Source organism: Mobula birostris, chromosome 10 (assembly GCF_030028105.1).
Source record: "Mobula birostris isolate sMobBir1 chromosome 10, sMobBir1.hap1, whole genome shotgun sequence".
In the NCBI taxonomy this organism is placed as follows: domain Eukaryota; kingdom Metazoa; phylum Chordata; class Chondrichthyes; order Myliobatiformes; family Myliobatidae; genus Mobula; species Mobula birostris.
In genome coordinates this window covers 130407756-130430550 of record NC_092379.1, presented here as the reverse complement: position 1 = coordinate 130430550, position 22795 = coordinate 130407756, and the positions used below count along the sequence as shown (strand labels likewise).

Sequence of the window (22795 nt, the reverse complement as noted above, 5' to 3'; positions counted from 1 at the left end):
AGTACACAGTTTGCCCACAGGAAGCCTCAACAAAAAGACAAATGACAGAAAAAAGATGTCAAACTAGGCTGAAGATCAGCCAAAATCGCAAAGGGAACTCTAGTTTCCGATTTTAAAGCAGCTCCTCGGGATCCCTCACATTTGGTTGAGGGATTCAGTTTAATTTCCTTGCAAAACAAAACATGGTGCTCCCTCAACACTGCGCGGGAATGCCAGCCTTCCCTTGGTCCACTACAACAGCCAGGAATTCCTGGTGGACACCCAATTCATTTCAACTTCCCATTCCCATACTGACACGTTTGTCCGCTGCCTCCTCTATGGCCACAACATCAATCTGGGCTGTCTCCAACCTGATGGCATGAACATTGATTCCTCAAACCTCTAGTAACCACTCTCCTCTGTTTCTCCTCCCCACTGGATTTTTGGTTTTTCTGGTCATCCCCTCACCTTTTTTCTTCTCCTCCCATCCTCATGACCAGCCAACCACTTCCCTTTGCTTCCCGATCTTCTCCCCTTTCTTCCATGGTCTACTGTCCTTTCCTTTCAGATTCTCCCTTCTTCAGCCCCTTTACCAGCTTCTCAATTCATTCCCCCCCCCCCACCTGGTCTCTGTCACCTATCAGCTTGTACTCTTCCCCCACCACACACACACACATTATTCTGGCTTCTGCCCCTTTCCTTTCCAGACCTGATGAAGGGTCTTCAGCTGAAACATCAACTGTATATTTCCCTCAGCCTGACTGAGTTCGTCAAGTATGTTGCATCTGTAGCTGTCTACTGCTATTATTTTACCTTGTTCTTCAATGCACTGTATAACCATCTGATCTGTATGAACAGTGTGCAAGGTAAGCTTTTCACTGCATCTCTGTATATGGGGCAATAACAAGACCAATCCAGTTCTGCACTACACTGAAGTGCCAGCCGATGATAAAGCTGCTGCTAGCAAACGAAGTGACCAAAAGTGATGTCCTTCAGACAGTTCATGAAATTACTTCTTTTTACTACTACTACTTCTTCCAAGTATGAACCTGCTACTATTGGAACCTGTGATCTGCATTTTGATGGTGTGTTTTCCGGCTAATTGAGTGATCTGCCACTTTGCCGTCTCTGAGGGAGATTCAAGGCAACACTCACAACTCGCTGGAGGAACTCAGCAGGTCGGGCAGCATCCGTGGAAACAATCAGTCATGTTTTGGGCCGGAACCCTTCATCAGGACTGTAGAGGGAAGGGGCAGAGGCCCTATAAAGAAGGTGAGGGAGGGTGGGAAGGAGAAGGCTGGTCGGTTCCAGGTGAAAAACCAGTAAGGGGAAAGATCAAGGGGTGGGGGAGGGGAGGCAGGGAGGTGATAGACAGGAAAGGTGAAGAAGGAATAGGGGAAAACACAATGGGTAGTAGAAGGAGGCAGAACCATGAGGGAGGTGATAGGCAGCTGGAGGAGGGGGCAGAGTGAAACTGGGATGGGGGAAGGGAGGGGGAGGGAATTAGCGGAAGTTGGAGAATTCAATGTTCATGCCAAGGGGCTAGAGACTACCCAGATGGTATATGAAGTGTTGTTCTTCCAACCTGAGTTTAGCCTCAGCATGGCAGTAGAGGAGGCCATGTATGGCCATATCCGAATGGGAATGGGAAGCAGAGTTGAAGTGGGTGGCAACTGGGAGATCCTGTCTGTTTTGTATTTCCGGGGGAGTTCAGTGAGGTTTCGAGCGAAGTGTGCGGGCCTGAAGGCCAAGAAGCCTGGAGACAGGGTGCCGGCCCATAATCGACTCCACCTCGCCGATCGAAGCGTTGAGGAAGACTGAACACCAACGAGGACGAGAGCAGGTTTTCGGCGCTCTCTGGCTGTGTGCAAACGGCCTCTCTCTCGCTGCTCCCAGGGGAAAGTGCCTGGGCGCAGCGTTCAATTCGTCTCCGTTTCTCCCTCTTGCTCGATGCTGCCAGAGTCTTGGGGAAGGTTTGTGGATCGGACTCTATAGTTCATGTTGTGTTGTGTTTCTCGATGCTTTTTTTTGTTGCTATTTTGTGCAATGTTGATCCAGATAGATGGCTCTGCTGTCTGCGGCCAATGAACAACACAGCACTAGATTAAACTAAATATTCCTGGACTGTTTCAATGACTTTGTAGTTTGATGTTTTATATTCTGTGATTTTTTTCCTGCTTGTTTTTGCTGTTTGCATGTTTTTTTTGCGTTTGAGGGTTTGATGTTTTTCTTTGAACGGGTTCCATGGTGTTTCTTTGTTTTGTGGCTCTCCGTGGGAAGACAAATCTCAGGGTTGTACACTGCATACATACTTTGATAATTAAACGTACTTTCAATCTTTGTTTCTGTACTCGAGGCTCCTGAATGGGACTTGAACTCTGAACCTTCTGAACCAGAGCCAAGCGAGCTGCCACACAGAATTCAGCTGACTCATGTTTTTCCAGTCTATGGGACAAACAGGTAACAACCTGTGAGGATTTGGCATCTTCCATCCACTTTCCCAGATCTCTACTCACAGCAGAGCGCATTCACAAACATGTTGGACCGAATCCACGGTTCCTCCTTGTATTTTTAAAACCCAAGATTCTGTTCCTTCTGAGAAAAAACTGGTTTCTTTTATCGTATATAAACAGAGGCCCAAACATACTTCGGAACAAGACGATGGACAGATGGTAGAGCCAGCTAATGAATATGTGGACCGAATAGCAAAGAGGTGGCGGAGAGAGGTTTATTATTGGGCGCCAGCCACACACAGACACAGCCCAACTTTATGTCTGTCGCCATGTTGCCACAAGGCACAGAGTGGCGCTTGTATTCAAAGCCTGAAACCTTTCATAGACTGCATTCAGCAACAAGGGAAATGGGGAAATTAGCCAATGAAGCCTAGAATGGGGAGGGGAGGGGGGAAACAACAAAAAAAAAACCAGCAGCAACACTTCAATCTGTCTGGGTAACCTCCAATCTGACAACAATCTAGCAGAAGTAGCGAAGGTACTTAATGAATACTTTGCTTCAGTATTCACCGGTAAAGGCTTGTTGGTGAAGCTGGTAAAGGACCTTGGCAATTCTGGTGATGACTTTGAGTGACCTGCAACACTTGAGTGTACAGACATTAAGAAAGAGGATGTGCTAGAGCTTTTGAAAGGTATTAAGTTGGATAAGTCAATGGGACCAGACGAGACATACCCCAGACTACTGTGGGAAACAAGGGAGGAGATTGCTAAGCCTCTGGAGATTATCTTTGCATCATCAATAGGGACAGGAGAAGTACTGGAGGATAGGAGGGTTGCTAATGTTGTCCCCTTGTTCTAGAAAGGAGGCAGAGGTAACCCAGGAAATTATAGACCAGTGAGTCTTACTTTAGTGGTGGGCAAGTTGTTGGAGAGGACCCTGAGAGGCAGGATTTGTGAGCACTTGGAGAGACATAAGCATGGCTTTGTCAAGGGCAGGTTGTGCCTCACAAACCTGAGTGAATTATTTGAGGATGTAACAAAACACATTGATAAAGGTAGAGCAGTGGATGCAATGTATATGGATTTCAGTAAAGCATTTGATAAGGTTCCCCATGTGAGGCTCATTCAGAAAGTAATGAGACATGGGATCCAAGGAGAACTTGCTTTGTGGATCCGGAACTGGCTTTCCCACAGAAGGCAAAGGGTGATTGCAGATGGTTCGTATGCTGCATGGAGGACAGTAACCAGAGGTGTTCTGCAGGGATCTGTTCTGGGACCCCTCCTCTTTGTGATTTTTTTTTAATATATAAATGACCAGGATAAAGTAGAAGGGTAGGTTAGTAAGTTTGCTGATGACACAAAAGTTGGGGGCATTGTACATAGTCTGCAAGGCTGTCAGAGGTTACAGCAGGACATAGATAGGATGTAGGACCGGGTTGAGAAGTGGCAGATGGAGTTCAACCTAGATAAGTGTCAAGTGGTTCATTTTGGTAGGTCAAATTTGAAGGCAGAATAGGTCTCCAGGCAGTGTGGAGGATCACCGAGATCTTGGGGTCCATATCCACAGGACACTCAAAGCTGCTACCCAGGTTAACAGTGTTGTTAAAAAGGCGTATTGTGTTTTGGCCTTCACCAACCGTGGGATTGAGTTCAAGAGCTGTGAGGTAATGTTACGGCTATAAGAGACCTTGGTCAGACCCCACTTGGAGTACTGTGCTCAGTTCTGGTCACCCCACTGCAGGAAGGATATGGAAACCATGGAAAGGGTGCAGAGGAGATTTACAAGGATGTTGCCTGGATTGGGGAGCCTGCCTTATGAGAATAGGTTGAGTGAACTTGGCCTTTTCTCCTTGGAGCAACAGAGGATGAGAAGTGGACTGATAGAGCTGTACAAGATGATGAGAGGCATTGATCATGTGAATAGCCAGAGGCTTTTTCCCCGGGGCTGAAATGGCTAACATGAGGAGGCATAGTTTTAAGGTGCTTGGAAATAGATAAAAGAGGGATGTCAGAGGCAAGTTTTTCCACACAGAGAGTGGTGGGTGCGTGGAATGGGCTGCCGGCAACGGTGGTGGAGGTGGATACAATAGGGTCTTTTAAGAGACTTAGATAGGTACACAGAAAAGTAGAGGGCTATGCAGTAGGGTAGTTCCAGGCAGTTTCTAGAGTAGGTTACATAGTCAGCACACAGTGTGGGCCGAAGGGCCTGTAATGTGTTGTAGATTTCTATGTTTTATAAACATTGACTTCTCCATCTTCTGGTTATTTCTCCCCTTTCTCTCTTTTTCTATTCTCCATTCTGGGTCCCCTCTTCCCCCCTTCTCTTCTCCTCACCTGCCTCTCACCTCCTTTTGGTCTCACTCCTTCCCTGGTCCACTCTCCTCTCCTATCAGATTCATTTTTTACCCATCATCTTTTAGCCTCTTACTTCATCCCCTCTCCTAGTTCCAGCCATCACCTTCCAACTTGTACGCCTTCCTCTCCCACTCATTCTGGCTTCTTCCCCCTTCCTTTCCTGATTAAAGGTCTCGGTCCCAAAACACTGCCTCTTTATTCCTCTCTGTGGGTGCTGTCCGACTTGCTGAGTTTCTCCAGCCGCTGTGGATTTCCAGCATCTGCCGAGTCTCATGGTTGAAAAAGGTGGAAAGCCAGAGACAACAGTTTCGGGCATTCGAGTCACAAATCAGAGCAGCCAAGGGTTCAGCTAATGAATCTTAATTTAGCAAGGGTAAAAACAGGGCAGAATAAATTGCATTCTAAATGAATGATAAATTAGTCATTTGTTTGATGGGGGCAGTCACCCAGCTCTTCCCACACAGAAGCCACTGTAAATATCTCAGTTCTTGGAAACTGTCCAGTGGCAGAAGGACAACGAATGGGCAGTACTGCCGGCCTGATCTACAATCCTGTCCCATCCAGCTACTGGAGCAGAGATACAGGAGCCATTTCAGATACACCAGGTAATAAATCCTCTGGGTTTGTCAATGAATAGATTTACTGTGAAGTCCTTGCCTAGTCAGAGTGCTCCATTCGTCTCAATCAGCTAATGCTCAGAGTATAATAAATATGAATGTGTTGCCCTGAGTTAACCAACTACATTAGTCACAGAGAGTCACTGCCCTCGAGTGTTAGGTAGCAGAGGTCAGAGGTACACACTCTCCGTTGCCAATCAACACAATCCCAGCAAAAACTTACTGAGCAGGTTTTAATGAGATTGAACACAATGACACCTTTTAATCACAGGGTGCAAGGAATGTTTATCAAATTCAAGTCTATTGTCATTCAACCATACACATATGTTCTTCCAAGCCAAGGTACACAATACAGCTCATATAACTCACACGCAATACACAAAGTAATATCTCAAATTAACAATGTACATTTACAACACAAGTCAAAAGTAAACTGTATAACACTCCTGACCCTTCATGCGTGATGAGACCTGGGTGGCACAGAGAGTTCAGCAGTCTCACGGCCCAGGAGAGGAAGCTGTTTCCCATCCTAACAGTTCTGTCTTGCCCGACGGTAGAGGGTCAAAAACATTGTTGTCATGGAAACACGTTTCACACAAAACCCTCAACAGCTCAAGATTAATCCTCGACCTTGGAGGTACAAGCTAAGCTTGTCGGAGAATCCTACAAAAAGTAGTGGACACGGCCCAGTCCATCGCAAGTGAAACTTTCCCCTCCATTGGGCACATCTACATGGAGTGCTGTTGCAGCAAGAACCCCCACCATACAGGTTGTGCTCTCTTCTTGTTGCTATCAGGAGCCTCAGGACCCATACCACATGGTTCAGGAACAATTATTACCCCTCAACCATCAGGCTCTTGAACCAGAGTGGATAACTTCATTCTCCCCATCACAGAGACATTCCTACAATCTACGGCTTCACTTTCAAGGACTCATCATCTCATGTTCTTAATATTTATTGCTTATGTATTACTTCTCTTTTGTATTTGTACTGTTGTCTTTTGCACATTGATCTGTCCATTCTGTTGGGTGTGGTCTTTCATTGATTCTATTATGGTTCTTGGTTTTAACATAGAAAACCTACAGCACAATACAGGCCCTTCAGCCCACAAAGTTGTGCTGAACAGGTCCCTACGGTAGAAATTACTAGGCTTACCTATAGCCCTCTAGTTTTCTACCTATCCAAAAGTCTCTTAAAAGATTCTATCATATCTGCATTTACTGTGAATACCCACAAGAAAATGAATCTCAGGTGATATACATACTTTAATAAATTCACTTTGAACTTTTTAGTACAGGTACTATCTCAGGTGTTGATGTTTGATTCAAATCTCTGGTGCTGTCTATATGGAGTTCACGTGATCTCCCTGTGACTATGCAACTTCTGTCACACATTGCACTCTCCCTGAGACTGTGACAGCTGCCCCACATCAGAAAGATGTGCAAGTTGGAGGGTTAATTGGTCACTAAGTTTCCCTTGGTGTGTAGGTGAGCAGTGGAACCCAGGCAGAGTTGACAAGAACAAAAATGGGATTTACATAGGATTAGTGTAAATGGGTAATCCTATCTACATAGGATTAATGTAGACAGAGGGGCTGAAGGGCCTGGTTATACATCCCCATGACTTACCCCTCAGCTCTAATACGTACAGCCTCTCCTCAGATGTTAAAATACAGTATGCATCCACGCCTTCAATTTGTTAGATTGCACATCACAATTTCTTAAACTGTCCATTGTTCTGCCTCAGCTGAACAGAAACACTAACTCTCAGCCTTGCTGTTGTGCCGTCATAACAGAGTTTGAGTGCAAAAGTTCCGGTGCGAATCAGAGCCGACTGGAGGCCGAAGAATACGGGCTGGTCTCAGGGCTGGAAGCCTGTGTATGTGAGAGAGGGAGAGAGAAACAGAGCTCGTTTTTGCCACTGCTGGTTTGCATGTTGTGTGGTGTGTTGCTCTACCGAGCACCCTGGGCATGCCATTTTGGGCACTAGATTGGGTGACGACACGTAGACTACCTCCAGCACACCGTTGGGTGTGTTGGTTGTTAACGCAATCAACACATTTCAATACACATGGGATAAATAAACCAGAATCTTGAAGCACAGGATATTAGATGGTTCCCTAGTATACCGACCATCTCCCTCTTGCATTCGCACCAGTGTCTCAATGCACAGGTTACATACAAACTAGGAAATGAAAATAGGAAGTAGAAGTGTCAAGGGAAAAAAAAAGTTGCAAGGTACCTTACAAAAGATATTCAAGATTATTAGAGACACACACAGGGAGGATGGTAACAGTCTTTTCTTCTGGGTAGAAGAGTCCAAAACTAGAGGGATAGATTTATGGCAGGGGGGCAAATAATTTAAAAGATAGTTCCCCCCCCCCCGCAGAGAGTGGCGAGTATATGAGCAAGGAAGTGGTTAAGGTAGGTACAATAATATCATTTACACATCACTTGGATAGGGGGAGGGGAGGGGAGGGGCTAAACACAGGAAATCAGAACTTGCTCTGTGGTCAGCAGAGACTAGTTGGGCCGAAAGGTCTGTATCCATGTTCCATTGGTCTATGACTAGGTGGTGTGTGTGTGTTTTTTTTTTAAAAAAGATACATTTTACTGATATTAAACATTGTTCCACCTGTACACACTGGCTAATGTAACAACTTCAAATATTAGACTATGTAATAGAGACAGAGGCTTTGCATGCTCTGCCCACTTCAAATGTCAATTCACACAAAGTGAAAGCGTCAGACTGTGGTGCTCCATTTTGTCCAATTTTCCACTGCAAACTCCTTCATGCTGCTAATGGTCTAATGCTTGCAACATCCCATGAAAATTGAGAAATTGTGGAAGAATTCAAGTTCCAAAATGCCAAATGTGGGAAGAGAGCAGGAGCATTTTAAATCCAAGCAAACAGATGAAGTTTTGAGAGGGTCAATCCAAACCATAAATTACAACATTTTACACAACTCAAAAACAGAATCAAGTTTCATTATCAGATCCATTTTATACAATATTGAACATGCTTAGTTGCTTGCAACATGGACAAAAATCATGGAGTAATTAAAAATATGGAGATTATGCACAAATATCAAAATATTGATTTCAGCAAAGCAGAATTCGTGCCATGCATGGATCCAGATTTTGATCCATTATGTTGTTCCTGTCCATGTCTTGTGGCGCATCGGGCGGTGACCTTGCCATTTCTTTATCACTTTAGTCTGTTTTTTTTCCCCACGAGGCAGAACTGCTAGCTCAACACTCAGCCCAGCACAGATGAAAAGCGTGCAAGGAGCACGCTTTGCCTCAAAGCTCAGTGCAGATTAGGGCTGCCAACTGTCCTGTATTTGCAGGGACATCCTGTATATTGGGCTAAATTGGTTTGTCCCATACAGGACCGCCCTTGTCCCGTATTTCCCCCGCTAAAGTAGAGTGTTCCTATGAAACCGTTTGTAAGCGGAAATGGCGTAAAGCGAAGAAGCAATTACCATTAATTTATATGGGAAAAATGTGATTGTTCCCAAACCCAAAAAAACCTACCAAATCATTCCAAATAACACATAAAACCTAATAACACTAACATATAGTAAAAGCAGGAATGATATGATAAATACACAGCCTATATAAAGTAGAAATAATGTATGTACAGTGTAGTTTCACTTAATAGAATCGGGAAGATTAAACCAAAACCGATTATTAGAAAAAAATCAGCACATACACACATGCACATGTCACACATGCGCACACAGGTGCCCGCGCAAGGCTTCATGGTCATGGTAGTCTTTCTCGGGGTAAACACCAGTGTCCCATATTTGACTGCTACTTTTGTCCCTTATTTGGGAGTGAGAAAGTTGGCAACCCTACTGCAGATACTACTATGTCACCGGCCAGCTGACTGTCTATGCAGCAGAATTTTCCTCTCAGAAGGGATAAAACACTGGGCTTTACAGAACAAAAGGTACTGTCTGGCTAATTGCTACCAATGATCCAGGTCCTCTTAAAACAGGGGTTCCCAACCTTTAAGCCATGGATCCCTACCATTAACTGAGGGATCCACGGAGCCCAGCTTGAGAACCTCTGTCTCAAAACAAAATCCGAAAGGTCTTTTATTCCCCTCTGAAAAGGGAAGATTACCAAGTTTTTAAAAATATGGTAAAAGGACACATTGGTGTAACCGTTAGCACAATGCTTTACAGTGCCAAATGTAAAACCAGGGTTCAATTCCTGCACAGCCTGCCAGGAGTTTGTTTGTATGTGATGCCCCAACCGTGTGGGTCTCCTCCAACGTTCCAAAGATGTAGCGTAAGCTGTGGACATGCCATGTGGTGACGGAAGCATGGTGGCACTTGCAGGCTTGCCCAGCACAACTTTCGCTGATATGATTTGACACAAAGTTTCACTGTATGCTTCAAAATTTCACTGTATGCTTCAATGTGACAGATAAAGCTAACCTCTCTAAAGCAGGGGTTCCCAACCTTTATGTCATGGACCCCTACCATTAACAGAGGGGTCCCTGAACCCCAGGCTGAAACCCCTGCTCTAAAGCCATCCTTACCGAGGGGGAAGCCCAATTCCAATTCAGCCCACAGGATGCAAACTGCACTGCCAAGATGGGTGTAGGCGAAGCAGTGGTGGGAACCTGCCCATTCTCTGCCCACCGGGTGCTGTGGTGCAGATGCCAATGAGACACCCAAACCAGCAGGAGGGGTGATGCTGAATGACAGAAAAACTGGGAAAGACTTGCAGGGATTTAACAAAAGCTGGAAAAACAGGGGGGGCGGACACATTTCAGTTGCTGGGTTGGAGAAGTTCGGGGGCAGTACAAGTCAGGAAGAGGTTGGGTAATGGGGATAGGACAGAGGCTCATGTATGGGCTGGTTGTCAAGGGTGGCATTAGGAGATACAGACGATGCTAGGAGAGACACGATTAATTTGGCAGAATCCACAGTATCACCATGGTGATGTCAGTAGAAGGAATTAAATGGTCCAAGTGAAAGATAAAATTGAGGGGATGCTAATAAATTAGTTTCATGCAGAAGTTTATAAAGACATTCCAGAACAAAAGCAACCCAACATGTTTTATGTGCAGAGAGACCGCAGTTGTGTTTGCAGCAGAATTACAATTTACCATCAAAGCCAAGTAAATAACACAATTTCTTTTATTCCTCTCGATAGAGGCTGCCTGACCTGCTGAATTCCTCCAGTATTTTGGGTCTGTTGTTCAAGATTTCCTGCATCTTGTGATTAGTAATTTCTTTAAGTGCTCCCCTGAATGAATGAATCATTTGGGTTGATTTCCTGTCACACTGAACCACATCTCAAATCCTCAGGATTAAAATTTCGACCGGTTACCAAAGCGTAGAAACCCCCATATTTAATAAGTTCTGCTTCCTAGTTTCTTGCCCCTTTATAATTAAGTACACACAGAAGTGGAACTGGATACTGGCTTAGATGCTTCCTGATTTGAACAGCTCACTGACAAAGGATTCACAGACTTTTCACAGTGACGCAACTGGAGGCTTCACCAAGCAGAACTGTGTGAACAAAAAGCCGAAACTTACATGCCCACCACCCTTAAAATTCAAGAACTATAGACTGTTCCATTCCAAATTTGGATTGCCCAAAATACTCAGAATTCAAAAGATGTATGGGAAACCTTTTACACTTGGGGCTTCCCAAATAAAAATACCCAATAGATAATGAAGTTCCAGCATCTGATAATATACTTCTCTCAGCTCCTCAGTTCCGGCAGTGACCAGCGAATGTACAAACTCTAGATTTCAGTGCATTGACTGCTTGGCACTCAGTTCTTTACACAACCGGGGTATCTCTGTCCAAAATGTTATTAGTTTGATTTTGCTGTAGAATGTCTTATTGAACTTCCAGTATATTTTATTTCAGATTCAGGTTTATCCCAAGTACGGTACACTGAGACATACAAATACTGGTACAACCCAGCAAGCCCACAGCATCAACAGAAAGGAATAAACAGTCGATGTTTCAGGCCGGCTGTTCATCAGGACTGGAGAGGAGGGGGGAAGCAGCTAGAATAATGAGGCGGGGGGAGAGGAAGGAGTACAAGCTAGAAGGTGATGGGTGGGGATGAAGCAAGAAACTTTGAGGTGTGATTGGTGGAACAGGTAAAGAGCTGGAGATGAAGGAATCTGATAGGAGAGGAGAGTGGCTCATGGGAGAAAGAAAGGAAGATCCTCACAGGTAGGTGACAGACAGGTGAGGAGAAGAGGAGAGGTAAGAGGAGATCCAGAATGGGGAATGGAACAGAGAAGGGGGAAGGAGAGAAATCAGTGTCCATGACATCAGGTTGGAGGCTGCCCAGACAGAGTATGTAGTGTTGTCCCTCCAACCTGGGAGTGGCCTCATCATGGCAGTAGAGAAGATCATGGAACAATATGTCGGAATGGGAATTAAAATGGCTGGCCATGTGGATGGAACGAAGGTACTCAAGGAAGTGGTTCCCAAGTTTACGTCGGGTCTCACTGATGTAGAGGAGGTTGCATCGAGAGCATCAGATACAGTGGACAACCCAAGCAGACTTACAGTGAAGTGTTGCCTCACCTGAGCATTTTTTTTTATATAAATATAAATTGGGGCTTGATAGTCATTAGAGCCAAATGCTTAAAATGACTGCAAGGCCATTAAGAGTTGACGTCAGGAAGAAACATTCTCCCATGCCACAAAAGGAGCATAATTTCCTTCAATTTCACCATTCCCAGTATCCCTTCCCAGTCTGTCTCTCCCCATAGTAAATGATTGGTCTTCAAACTTGGGAATTCTTCTTTTAATTTCAAGATACAGCATAGTAACAGGCTCTTCCAGCCCAATGAGCTCACACCACCCAATTATACCCATGTGACCAATTAACCTAATGACCCGCAAGTCTGTGGAATGTGGGAGGAAACTGGAACACCCAGAGAAAATTCAGTCATGGGGAGAACGTACAGACAGCAGCAGAATTGAACCTGGGTTGCCAGCACTGTAACAGTGTTAACACTAACTGCTACATCACCATGTCACCCCTACTTTTGGTCAACTCAAATTTAAACAGCCTTTCTTGCAGAGCTTTGCTGAAGGCAAGTTGGAAAGCCAGGTGAACTACACAAGAGCAACACACAAAAGGTAGCATCTATGGAGGGGAATAAACAGTTGACATTTCGAGCTGAGAGTTTTCATCAGCACTGTTGAAGGAGTCTCATTGAAGAGTTTGGCCTGAAATGTTGGCTGTGTGCTCCCCTCTATATATTCTGCTTGACCTGCCCAGTTCCTCTAGCACTGTGTTGCTATGGATTTCCAGAAGAGGAGAGGACGGGAGGTCCTGCAGCGCAGATGTTTTGGGCAACACTTGATTACTCATTCAGGATCTGAAATTTCCCACCTACAACAGATGCACAAAACATTAACTATACCTGCAGGTAACTTAATCTGATGCAAAGGTCACAAATACATTAAACTCTACATTCCACCTGTGCCATTTTGTTCACCCCAATCGTCAAGTCTTCTCTTTAGATATTTTCTCCACTACTCACTCCACACATCAGTTACCATCCATCTGACAAACCTGTCAGAAGTTACAAACTCCCACATGGTGAATGCTTCACTGACTGCACTTGGGTGTGCCAAGTGAAAGCTTTTTTTTTTATATTTAAAAACACAAATCTGTCTTACTTTTATTGATTCCTACCAAACAAAAGGCTCTCAACTGCTGCTTCAAAAGACACAAGAGCAGAATTAGGCTATTCTGCCCAGCAAGTCTTGCCATTCCACCATGACTGATCTATTATCCCCTCAACCCCATTCTCTTGCCTTCTCCCCTACTAATCAGGAACCTATCAACCTGCACTTTAAATATACCCAATAACTTGGCCTCCACAGCCACCTGTGGCAAGGAATTCCACAGATTCACCGCTCTCTGGCTAAAGAAATTCCTCACCTCAGTTCTAAAGGGACACCCTTGTATACCCTAAACACGAGGAATTCTGCAGATGCTGGAAATTCAAGCAACACACATAAAGGTTGCTGGTGAACGCAGCAGGCCAGGCAGCATCTCTAGGAAGAGGTACAGTCGACGTTTCGGGCCCAGACCCTTTGTCAGGACTAACTGAAGGAAGAGCTAGTAAGAGATTCGGAAGTGGGAGGGGGAGGGGGAGGGGGAGAGGGAGATCCAAAATGATAGGAGAAGACAGGAGGGGGAGGGATGGAGCCAAGAGCTGGACAGGTGATTGGCAAAAGGGATATGACAGGATCATGGGACAGGAGGCCCAGGGAGAAGGAAAAGGGGGAGCGGGGGGGAAACCCAGAGAATGAGCAAGGAGTATAGTCAGAGGGACTAAAATGTGTGGCCACACATTTTAATTCCACATCCCATTCCCATTCTGATATGTCTATCCACGGCCTCCTCTACTGTCAAGATGAAGCCACACTCAGGTTGGAGGAACAACACCTTATATTCCGTCTGGGTAGCCTCCAGCCTGATGGCATGAAGATTGACTTCTCAAACTTCCGCTGATGCCCCACCTCCCCCTCGTACCCCATCCGTTATTTATATACACATTCTTTCTCTCTCTCTCCTTTTTCTCCCTCTGTCCTTCTCACTATACCCCTTGCCCATCCTCTGGGCTTCCCCCCCCCTTTCCTTCTCCCTGGACCTCCTGCCCCATGATCCTCTCATATCCCTTTTGCCAATCACCTGTCCAGCTCTTGGCTCCATCCCTCCCCCTCCTGTCTTCTCCTATCATTTTGGATCTCCCCCTCCCCCTTTCAAATCTCTTACTATCTCTTCTTTCAGTTAGTCCTGACGAAGGGTCTTGGCCTGAAACGTCGACTGCACCTCTTCCTACAGATGCTGCCTGGCCTGCTGCATTCACCAGCAAATTTGATGTGTGTCCCTTGTATACTCTTGTATTTTTTATGCCATGGACTGATACCATTAAGCAAAGGGTCTGTGGACCCCAGATTGGGAACCCCTGTTGTATTCCAAGGCCATTTCCTCTGGTCTTGTACTCCCCCACCATAAAAATCATCTACTTCACATCTACTCTAGGCCTTTCAATATTCAGGAGGTTTCAATGAGATTCCACCCCAATTCTTCTGAACTCCAGTGAGTACAGGCCCAGAGCCATCAAAAGCTCATGCATTAACTCTTTCATTCCTGGATCATTCCGATGAATCTCTTCTGGACCCTCTCCAAAGGCAGCACATCCTTTCTTAGGTAAGGAACCCATAACTGCTCCGACTACTCCAAGTGTGGTCTGAACAACGCACCCTGTGAGCCCTCATGCTGCTTTTTATCCTGCCAGGATAAAAAAGATCAGGAGCTCTTCAGGAAAAGTTCAAACAGCAGGCACTGCTAATAGCTTGGAATTCCACGTCAAGGACCTCTAGACTTCAATCCAGCAAGTTATTGAAAACTGATGACCAGGACAGCAGCAAATCGGTGATCAAAGTTCTCAGGAAACTAAAATAAACTTAGTTACTCAAGTTCTGAAACAATCAGATTTTCAAGGTACCCCTACCCACCATTAATCTTGAGAGTGAAAAAAAGTTTATATTTCATCACACCCACAATGCTCAGCAAACAGTAGTACAGGACGTCCCTTCAGAACAGAGACGAGGAATTTCTTTAGTCAGAAGGTAGCAAATCTATGGAATTCATTGCCACAGACGGTTGGGGAGGCAAAGTCATTTGGGTATATTTAAAGTGAAGATTGACAGTTCCTTGATTAGTAAGAGTGTCAAAGGTTCTGGAGGGATAATACAATAGCCATGATGGAATGGCAGAGCAGACTTGATGGGCAAAATGACCTAGGGTCTGTTACTATGTCTAATGGCCTGATATTAAATATGGCAAGTACTGCATGAAAGCAAAATTACATTTCCCTTAAGAGATCATTGCAGAGTGGCTGAACTTGAGGTACTTCAGGGAAGCAGTTAGGCAAATCCATGCAAAATAACCTTCATGTTCCATTTTCCTGTTTGCATTGCAAAACTATTAAATATGCCTCAAGCCCAGAGCCAAGCTGTTCTACATGATCCCATCACAAACATGTTCAATATGAAGAGATGTGCCAATTTGCAATAAGGTTATATATTGCCCACAAGGTTGAACAAACCTGGATTGCTTTCTATAATGCTGAGACTGGGTGGGGGGGTGGGGGGGGGGAACACTAAGATGTGATAGAAGCTTATAAAGTTAGAGGTTATAGATAGGACAAGACCCCAACCACCCCCTCTGCTCTATGAAAGCATGTACCACCAAGGCTCAAAGACAGCTCCTACCCCACTATTATCAGAGTCTTGAACAGACCTCTTGTACAAAAAGCTGGACTCTTGGCCTCACAATCCACCTCGTTATAATCCACCGGCTCTGCACCCTTAGTAGCTTTTACATTTTATTCTTCATGGTTATCGTTGTCCCTTGTTCAATCACAGTGCACCGTGTAATGATTTGATCTGTATGAACAGTTTGCAACAGTAGCTTGGTACACGTGACAATGATAAAGTACCAGTCAGAATTATTTTTGAAAGGTGGAATGTCAAATATTAGAGGGCATAAAGTGAGGAAAATGAAACGTGTGGGGCAAAATTAAAACAGTGGTGGGTGCCTGGCTGGGAAGTGCTGCCAAGGCTGGTGGTGAAAGCACTTGGAGGCATTTAGACAGACACACAGACACCAGAATCAGGTTTAATATCACTGGCAAATGTCACAAAATTTGTTGTAATGTGGCAGCAGTACATTTCAATACATTATAACTGTAAATTACTGTAAATGTATACAAAGTTAAATATAAAAGTAGTGAGGAAGTGTTCATGGGTTCAATGTCTGTTCAGAAATCTGATGGCAGAGGGAAAGAAGCTGTTTCTGAATCGCTGAGTGTGTGCCTTCAAGCTTCTGTACCTCCTCCCTGATGGTAGCAATGAGAAGGGGGCATGTCCTGGGTGAAGGGAGACCTTAATGATGGATGCTGCCTTTGAAGACATCTTGGATGCTGGCAAGGAGAGGCTAGTGCCCATGGTGGAGCTGCTGATGTGAACATGTATGGGATGGAGACCGATGGAATTAGTTTAATTTAACTTTGGCCCACGATGTCTATACTGACAGTGATGTTAAAGGGCCTGTTCCTGGGGGGGCTACTGGTCTATAAATATAGTACTACCATTTTACCCTGTGGGTTACAATAAATTCCAACAAATAATCTAACAAAAACTTCTAGAAATGTGGTGACTTGGGAAACAAAACCAATTTGACTCAAGTCAGTCTAAATTCAAGATTTTTGTTTCCATTAGAAGCAAAAATTTACCTTGCACTTTTTAAATATTCAGAGTTTAGTAATATATATCAAAGACCATTGGCACACATCCACAATGCCATCTATCAAGCCATGTACAGTAACATTCATCAGTTCCTGACAGAATTTTGCATTACCAGCAGTGGAAACATCCTCAAAATTGGCAGTGAGATTTGTACAATATGGTTTGATTAAGAACAGTTGAAGTTCAGAACACTCGCCTTAAATGACACAATGGAAGCGTAGAAATTTGCATGATGCTATTATGGTATAGCTCGGGGCCGGTCCAGAGTTCAATTCTGGTGCCATTCTATAAGGTGCATGTTCTCCCCATGGAATGTGTGGGTTCTCTGGTTTCCTCCACAGTTCAAAGACACAGCAGGTAGGTTAATTGGTCAATGTAAATGACCCCATGGTGAGGTCAGGGTTATATCGGGGTTGTTAGGGTGCCGTGGCTCAAAAGGGCTAGAGGGACCTACCCTGCACTGCATCTCTCCTCAGTCATAGACAAAGTGGACAACAACCAGGTGCTGTTACACAAAGTAATCCATGAAAGACTTTCAGTCAAGATAAGCAAAGGCTAATCAATGCCTCACCAAAGAGAAAACAAATGTTGCTTTACAAGATTCAACACAGAGGCATTCAATTACCAATTGTGAATTCTGTAACGTAGCTGGTTTGCAGGAAAAGGCAGCAGACACTTTATAACTGCAAACGGGATAATGACTTATTGTCTTTTCTGGGTGCTGGATTAAAAGCAAGCCAAATGAAATACTATAACTCCCCTCTTCAATCTTTAGGTCTTCCACAGAGCAGAGACAACAAGTTAGCTCAAAGTTCTGATCAGTATTAGACTCAGAAACCGATGCACCAAGCCCAGCATTGAGGCCTCCTGTTCAAGAGTATCATTCAGTAACTCCTGCAGTATAAAATAACCCACACAAAAATATCCTGAAAATAATCTGTCCAGATGCCCTCTGTGTGAAGCAGTAAGACCGTAAGACATAGGAGCAGAATTAAGCCATTCGGCCCATCATGTCTGCTGATTATTTTTCGTTTCAACCGCATTCTCCTGTCTCTCCCCATAACTTTTGTCAAAAATTAAATAAACAACATTAGTGTTTCAGGTCAAGGACTGCATGAAAATTGGGAAGCAGAGGAAGCTCAAGTTGCTGGGGCCCCCATTCTTTTTTATGCCATGGACCCCAGGCTGGGAACACTGTTCTAGTGGGGTAAAGCCAATGTGATCATGTGGATAAGCTCCAAAGTTCCCTAGTCAGTGAGTAAATGGGAGCAGTCAGAGATGAGAGTATAAACTGAAGAATGCTGGAATACAGAAAAGCAAAGCAGGGCCACCCATCCCTGCACACCAGGGCAAGCACAACCTCCATTCTGAGGGAAGCTGGGGGCAGGGGAAGAAACCAGCTGAGCCAATAACTAACAGATTTCTGACAGAGACAGCAGCTGAGATTCCTGAAGCTGTAGCAGGTTGCAATGTGTCCAGATGGAAGACAGGCCTCTGTTCAAGTTTGTACCAGGCCTCAACTGGTCAGCATGGGTTGGGGATGGAGAACTGGAAACACGTGTCCACCCCCATGGGCTGAACCCAAGTGCTCTATAAAGTATAAACACAAGAGATACTGCCGATGCTGGAAGTCTTGAGCAACATACACAAAATGCTGGAGAACTCAGCAAGTCATGCTATGGAGGGGAATACATGGTAAACATTTCAGACTGTGACCCTTGATCGAGACAGAAAAGGAGGGCGAAATGAACCTCCTTCCCCTTCTTCCATGGTCCACTGTCCTCTCCTATCAGGTTCCTCCTTTTTCAGCCCTTTACCTCTTCCACCTATCACGTGACAGTTTCTTAATTCATCACCCTGCCTCCCCACCCCCTTACCTATCATAGTCATACTTTATTGATCCCAGGGGGAAATTGGTTTTCGTTACAGTTGCACCATAAATAATAAATAGTCATAGAACCATAAATAGTTAAATAGTAATATGTAAGTTATGCCAGTAAATTATGAAATAAGTCCAGGACCAGCCTATCGGCACAGGGTGTCTGACGCTCCAAGGGAGGAGTTGTAAAGTTTGATGGCCACAGGCAGGAATGACTTCCTATGACGCTCTGTGTTGCATCTCGGAGGAATGAGTCTCTGGCTGAATGTACTCCTGTGCCCACCCAGTACATTATGTAGTGGATGGGAGACATTGACCAAGATGGCATGCAACTTGGTCAGCATCCTCTTTTCAGACACCACCGTGAGAGAGTCCAGTTCCATCCCCACAACGTCACTGGCCTTACGAATGAGTTTGTTGATTCTGTTGGTGTCTGCTACCCTCAGCCTGCTGCCCCAGCACACAACAGCAAACATGATCGCACTGGCCACCACAGACTCGTAGAACATCCTCAGCATCGTCCGGCAGATGTTAAAGGACCTCAGTCTCCTCAGGAAGTAGAGACGGCTCTGACCCTTCTTGTAGACAGCTTCAGTGTTCTTTGACCAGTCCAGCTTATTGTCAATCTGCCATCTATCATCTGCCATCTTGTACTCCCCTCGTCTTCAAACGTGGCTTCAGGCCCTTCCTTCCAAGTCCCGATGAAATGTCTCGGCCCAATATGTCAGCTGTTCATTCCCCTCCATAGATGCCGCCGGACCTGCTGAATTCCTCCAACATTTTGTGTGTGTGACTCTGCAAAAGTGACTGCCCAATGTGCATCAGAGATTACACTGTCAGCTCAGAATGTAATGCGTTAGATTAGAGCTGCAAATTCCATGCAGTAATTATGCCCACAGCTACGTGCACCGGCAGCTTGCTTCAGGAACATCTAGTCCAAGTGCTTGTGTCATCACAATAAAATTGCACTTTGTCTGCTCCAGTCTAGGTTATACACTTAGAACGACACCACAAGCCAAACAGCATAAACTCTTCACTTAAAATGGAATCACGGCACATATCCGTCAAATTGAATCACTGTTAGTGGAGGGAAGATAGCTGTAGGTCCGATTTAACTTACAGCTTCACTGAAGAATAAATACAGAAATCCAAAGTGTAATTATTTGCAGAATTTCAAGAATTTTGAAAAGCCATGTAAACCCAAAGGGAAAGGGTACTGCAATTTCAACCAACTAGCAAAGCAAGGGATTAATTAAAGCAGCAGAAAATTAAAACAGTCAAAGGCTGGAGCCTGGGTTTCAATGAATGAAACTGGAAACTGCCATCACGATGGGCCCCAAAGGTAATTTAGATTTTCATCAACTGTAAGTGGACCAAGACACACATTTTACTATTTCAGCTGTATACTCTCACCCAAGGCCACACCACGAACAAGGCAACGGGAACATGGAACGCCAAAGATTAGCTTTATTTGTCACACGCCTATTGAAACAGTGAAACCCATCATTTATGTCAACGACCAACATTGTCTGAGCACGTGCTGTGGGAAGCCCATATGTGTCACCCACGCTTCCAACACCATCACAGCATGCCCGCAACTCACTAACACTAACCGTACACGTTGGAATGTGGGAGGAAACCGGAGCAAACACACATGGCACTATGAATATTTGGAATGAAAATTGAAAAATTATACTCTTTTGATTTTAAAGGGTAATAATAAAATACAGTACATTCAGGCAGCCTAAACAGCTGACAGGCACAGTGGCAAAAATAGAACGTTTTGACTAGATGGCATCGGCATTCAGCAGGCCAGTGGGTTTATTAACAAGCTACTGATTTCCATTCTGTGTATAATTGTTACAAATTGTAACAGTATTTAACTTGAAACACTGACAGTGTAAATACATTGAAACTAAAATGCTTCAAAAGGTTGAGGCACAATTATTATTTTGAAAATGTATGGATTATATCCATTAACGCATTAATTATAGGGTAATTGTAGCTCCACAGGTGCATTTCAGTTACTGTGCAGCCACACACCAGCACAGCCGAGAGGGGTCAATGCCTACACCCAAATAACGTGCTGCAGACCCTTGACCCTGACAAGCACAGGGCAGATACGCAGGGAGGCAGGTAGGAAATATTCATCTTGGAGCCCTGGCAGTCAATTACTCACCTACACACAAGATGTTGAAGCTGAAACCCTGACATACCGACTTGTTGACTAACTGGTCTGGCATACTGTCAAAGCCAACGTGACCAGAGAGTGACAGGTTCCGGCGCCTTCCGTCTGCAAAACAGGAGAAAACATATTAGTGGGGAGACCGGCCCCACCCACCCAAGATCCTATTCTTTTCTCTTCCCATAACGCAGAAGTTTATTTCTGAATCCTTTACCAATACAGCACTTCAAAAGGATAAAAGTGAACGCAGGTGGCAACAGTAGCTTATTACTGCGCCAGCTATAGCTGCAAATTAACGCTTGATTGGTGGTTACTGGCTACAACTGGACACCACATCAATAAGCCGGCCAATCAGAATGTCCAGTTAATATCACATCACAGTCCTCAGGAATGCAGGTGATCAATATATTATGACATCTCTGCCAATATGCGACAAGATATTTTAAGTCACAATCTGACAAGTTATAACTAGGTTTTACATCATATAATCAGCAATTCACCCACCCCTCCTTCAAGACTTGCCATATTTAGCTATACATGGCAAGCAGAATACACAAAAATTTGGAATTCCTTCAACAAAAAACAAACACAAAAACAAAAAATATAAGGAACATAATCAGGCCAATTGGCCCACCAAGTCTGGTCCACCATTTCGTCATGGCTGATCCATTTCCCTCTCAGCACCGATCTCCTGCCTTCTCCCCGGTATCCCCTTCATCCCCTGAATAATCAAGAATATATCGACAGACACAAAATGCCAGAGGACTCAGCAAGCCAGGCAGTAAAAGAAAGAAGTTGACGTTTTGGGCCGAGACCCTTCATCTGGGCTGGAGAACAAAAGATGAGGAGTCAGAGTAAGGGGGGGGGGGGCAGGGAAGGGGAGGAAGAAACACAAGGTGATCGGTGAAACCGGGAGGGGTGAAGTAAAGAGCTGGGAAATTGATTGGTGAAAGAGATACAGGGCTGGAAAAGGGGGAATTTGTTAGGAGAGGACAGAAGGCCATGGAAGAAAAAAAGGGGGAACATCAGAGGGAGGTGATGGGCCATAAGAAGATAAGGTGAGAGAGGGAAAAGGGAGTGGGGAATGGTGAAGGGGTGGAGGGTGCATTACTGGAAGCTCCAGAATCAATATTCATGCCATCAGATTGGAGGCTACCCAGACGGAATAGATGTTGTTCCTCCAATCTGAGTCTGGTCTCATTGTGACAGTAGAGGAGGCCGTGGATAGACCACATCAGTATAGGAATCAGGAATGGAATTCAAATGGGTGGCCAAGGGCTTTCCCTCCTCCACCATCAATGCTGCCATCGACCACATCTCTTGCATGTTGCCACATCTGCCCTCACCCTACCCAACCAGGGATAGGGTTCCTCTTGTCCTCACCTACCACCCCATCAGCCTCCACGTCCAGCACAGAATTCTCCAGAACCTCCACCCTCCAATGGGATCCCACCACATCTTTCCCTCTCCCCGTCCATTTGTCCCTCCCCCACTGATATTCCTCCTGCAACTTGTCCTTGCAAAGCGGAACAAGTGCTACACCTGCCCCTACACCACCACCTCCCTCAGGGGCCCCAAAAAATCCTTCCAGGTGAGGCAACACTTCACCTGGTGAGTCTGTTGGGATCATACTGTGTCTGGTGTGGGCCTCCTGTATACCGGTGAGCCCCAACATAGATTGGGAGACTGTTTTTGCCGAGGACCCTGCACTCCAATCCACCAGAAAAAAGCAGGATCTCCTGTGGGCCGACACCCATATTTTAATTCCACTTCCCATTCTGATACCTCTACCCACAGCCCTCCTGCAGTGTCGTGATGAGGCCACACTTAGGCTGGGGGAAAAAACAAACACCTTGTATTCTGTTTGGGTAGCCGCCAACCTGATGGCATGAACTCTGATGTCTCAAACTTCTGGTAAAGAGCCCCCCCCCCCCCCCCACCAATCCTTCACCATTCCCATTTCCCTCTTTCACTTTATCTCCATGTCTGCCCATCGCCTCCC

The 22795-nt window shown here is 45.0% G+C and overlaps 1 protein-coding gene across 4 annotated transcripts in view; it reads right to left on the bottom strand.

The window, feature by feature from the left end:
- Nucleotides 1–20896, bottom strand: part of LOC140204334 (septin-6) — a 52341-nt gene extending 31445 nt beyond the window's left edge. For all 4 annotated transcript variants that reach the window (XM_072270981.1, XM_072270979.1, XM_072270982.1 and 1 more), the window contains exon 1: nt 20788–20896. In XM_072270981.1, the coding sequence (XP_072127082.1) occupies nt 20788–20851 (64 nt within the window). In that variant the 5' untranslated portion in view covers nt 20852–20896. The remainder of the gene's footprint in view (nt 1–20787) is intronic.
- Between the last annotated feature and the right edge of the window lie 1899 nt (nt 20897–22795).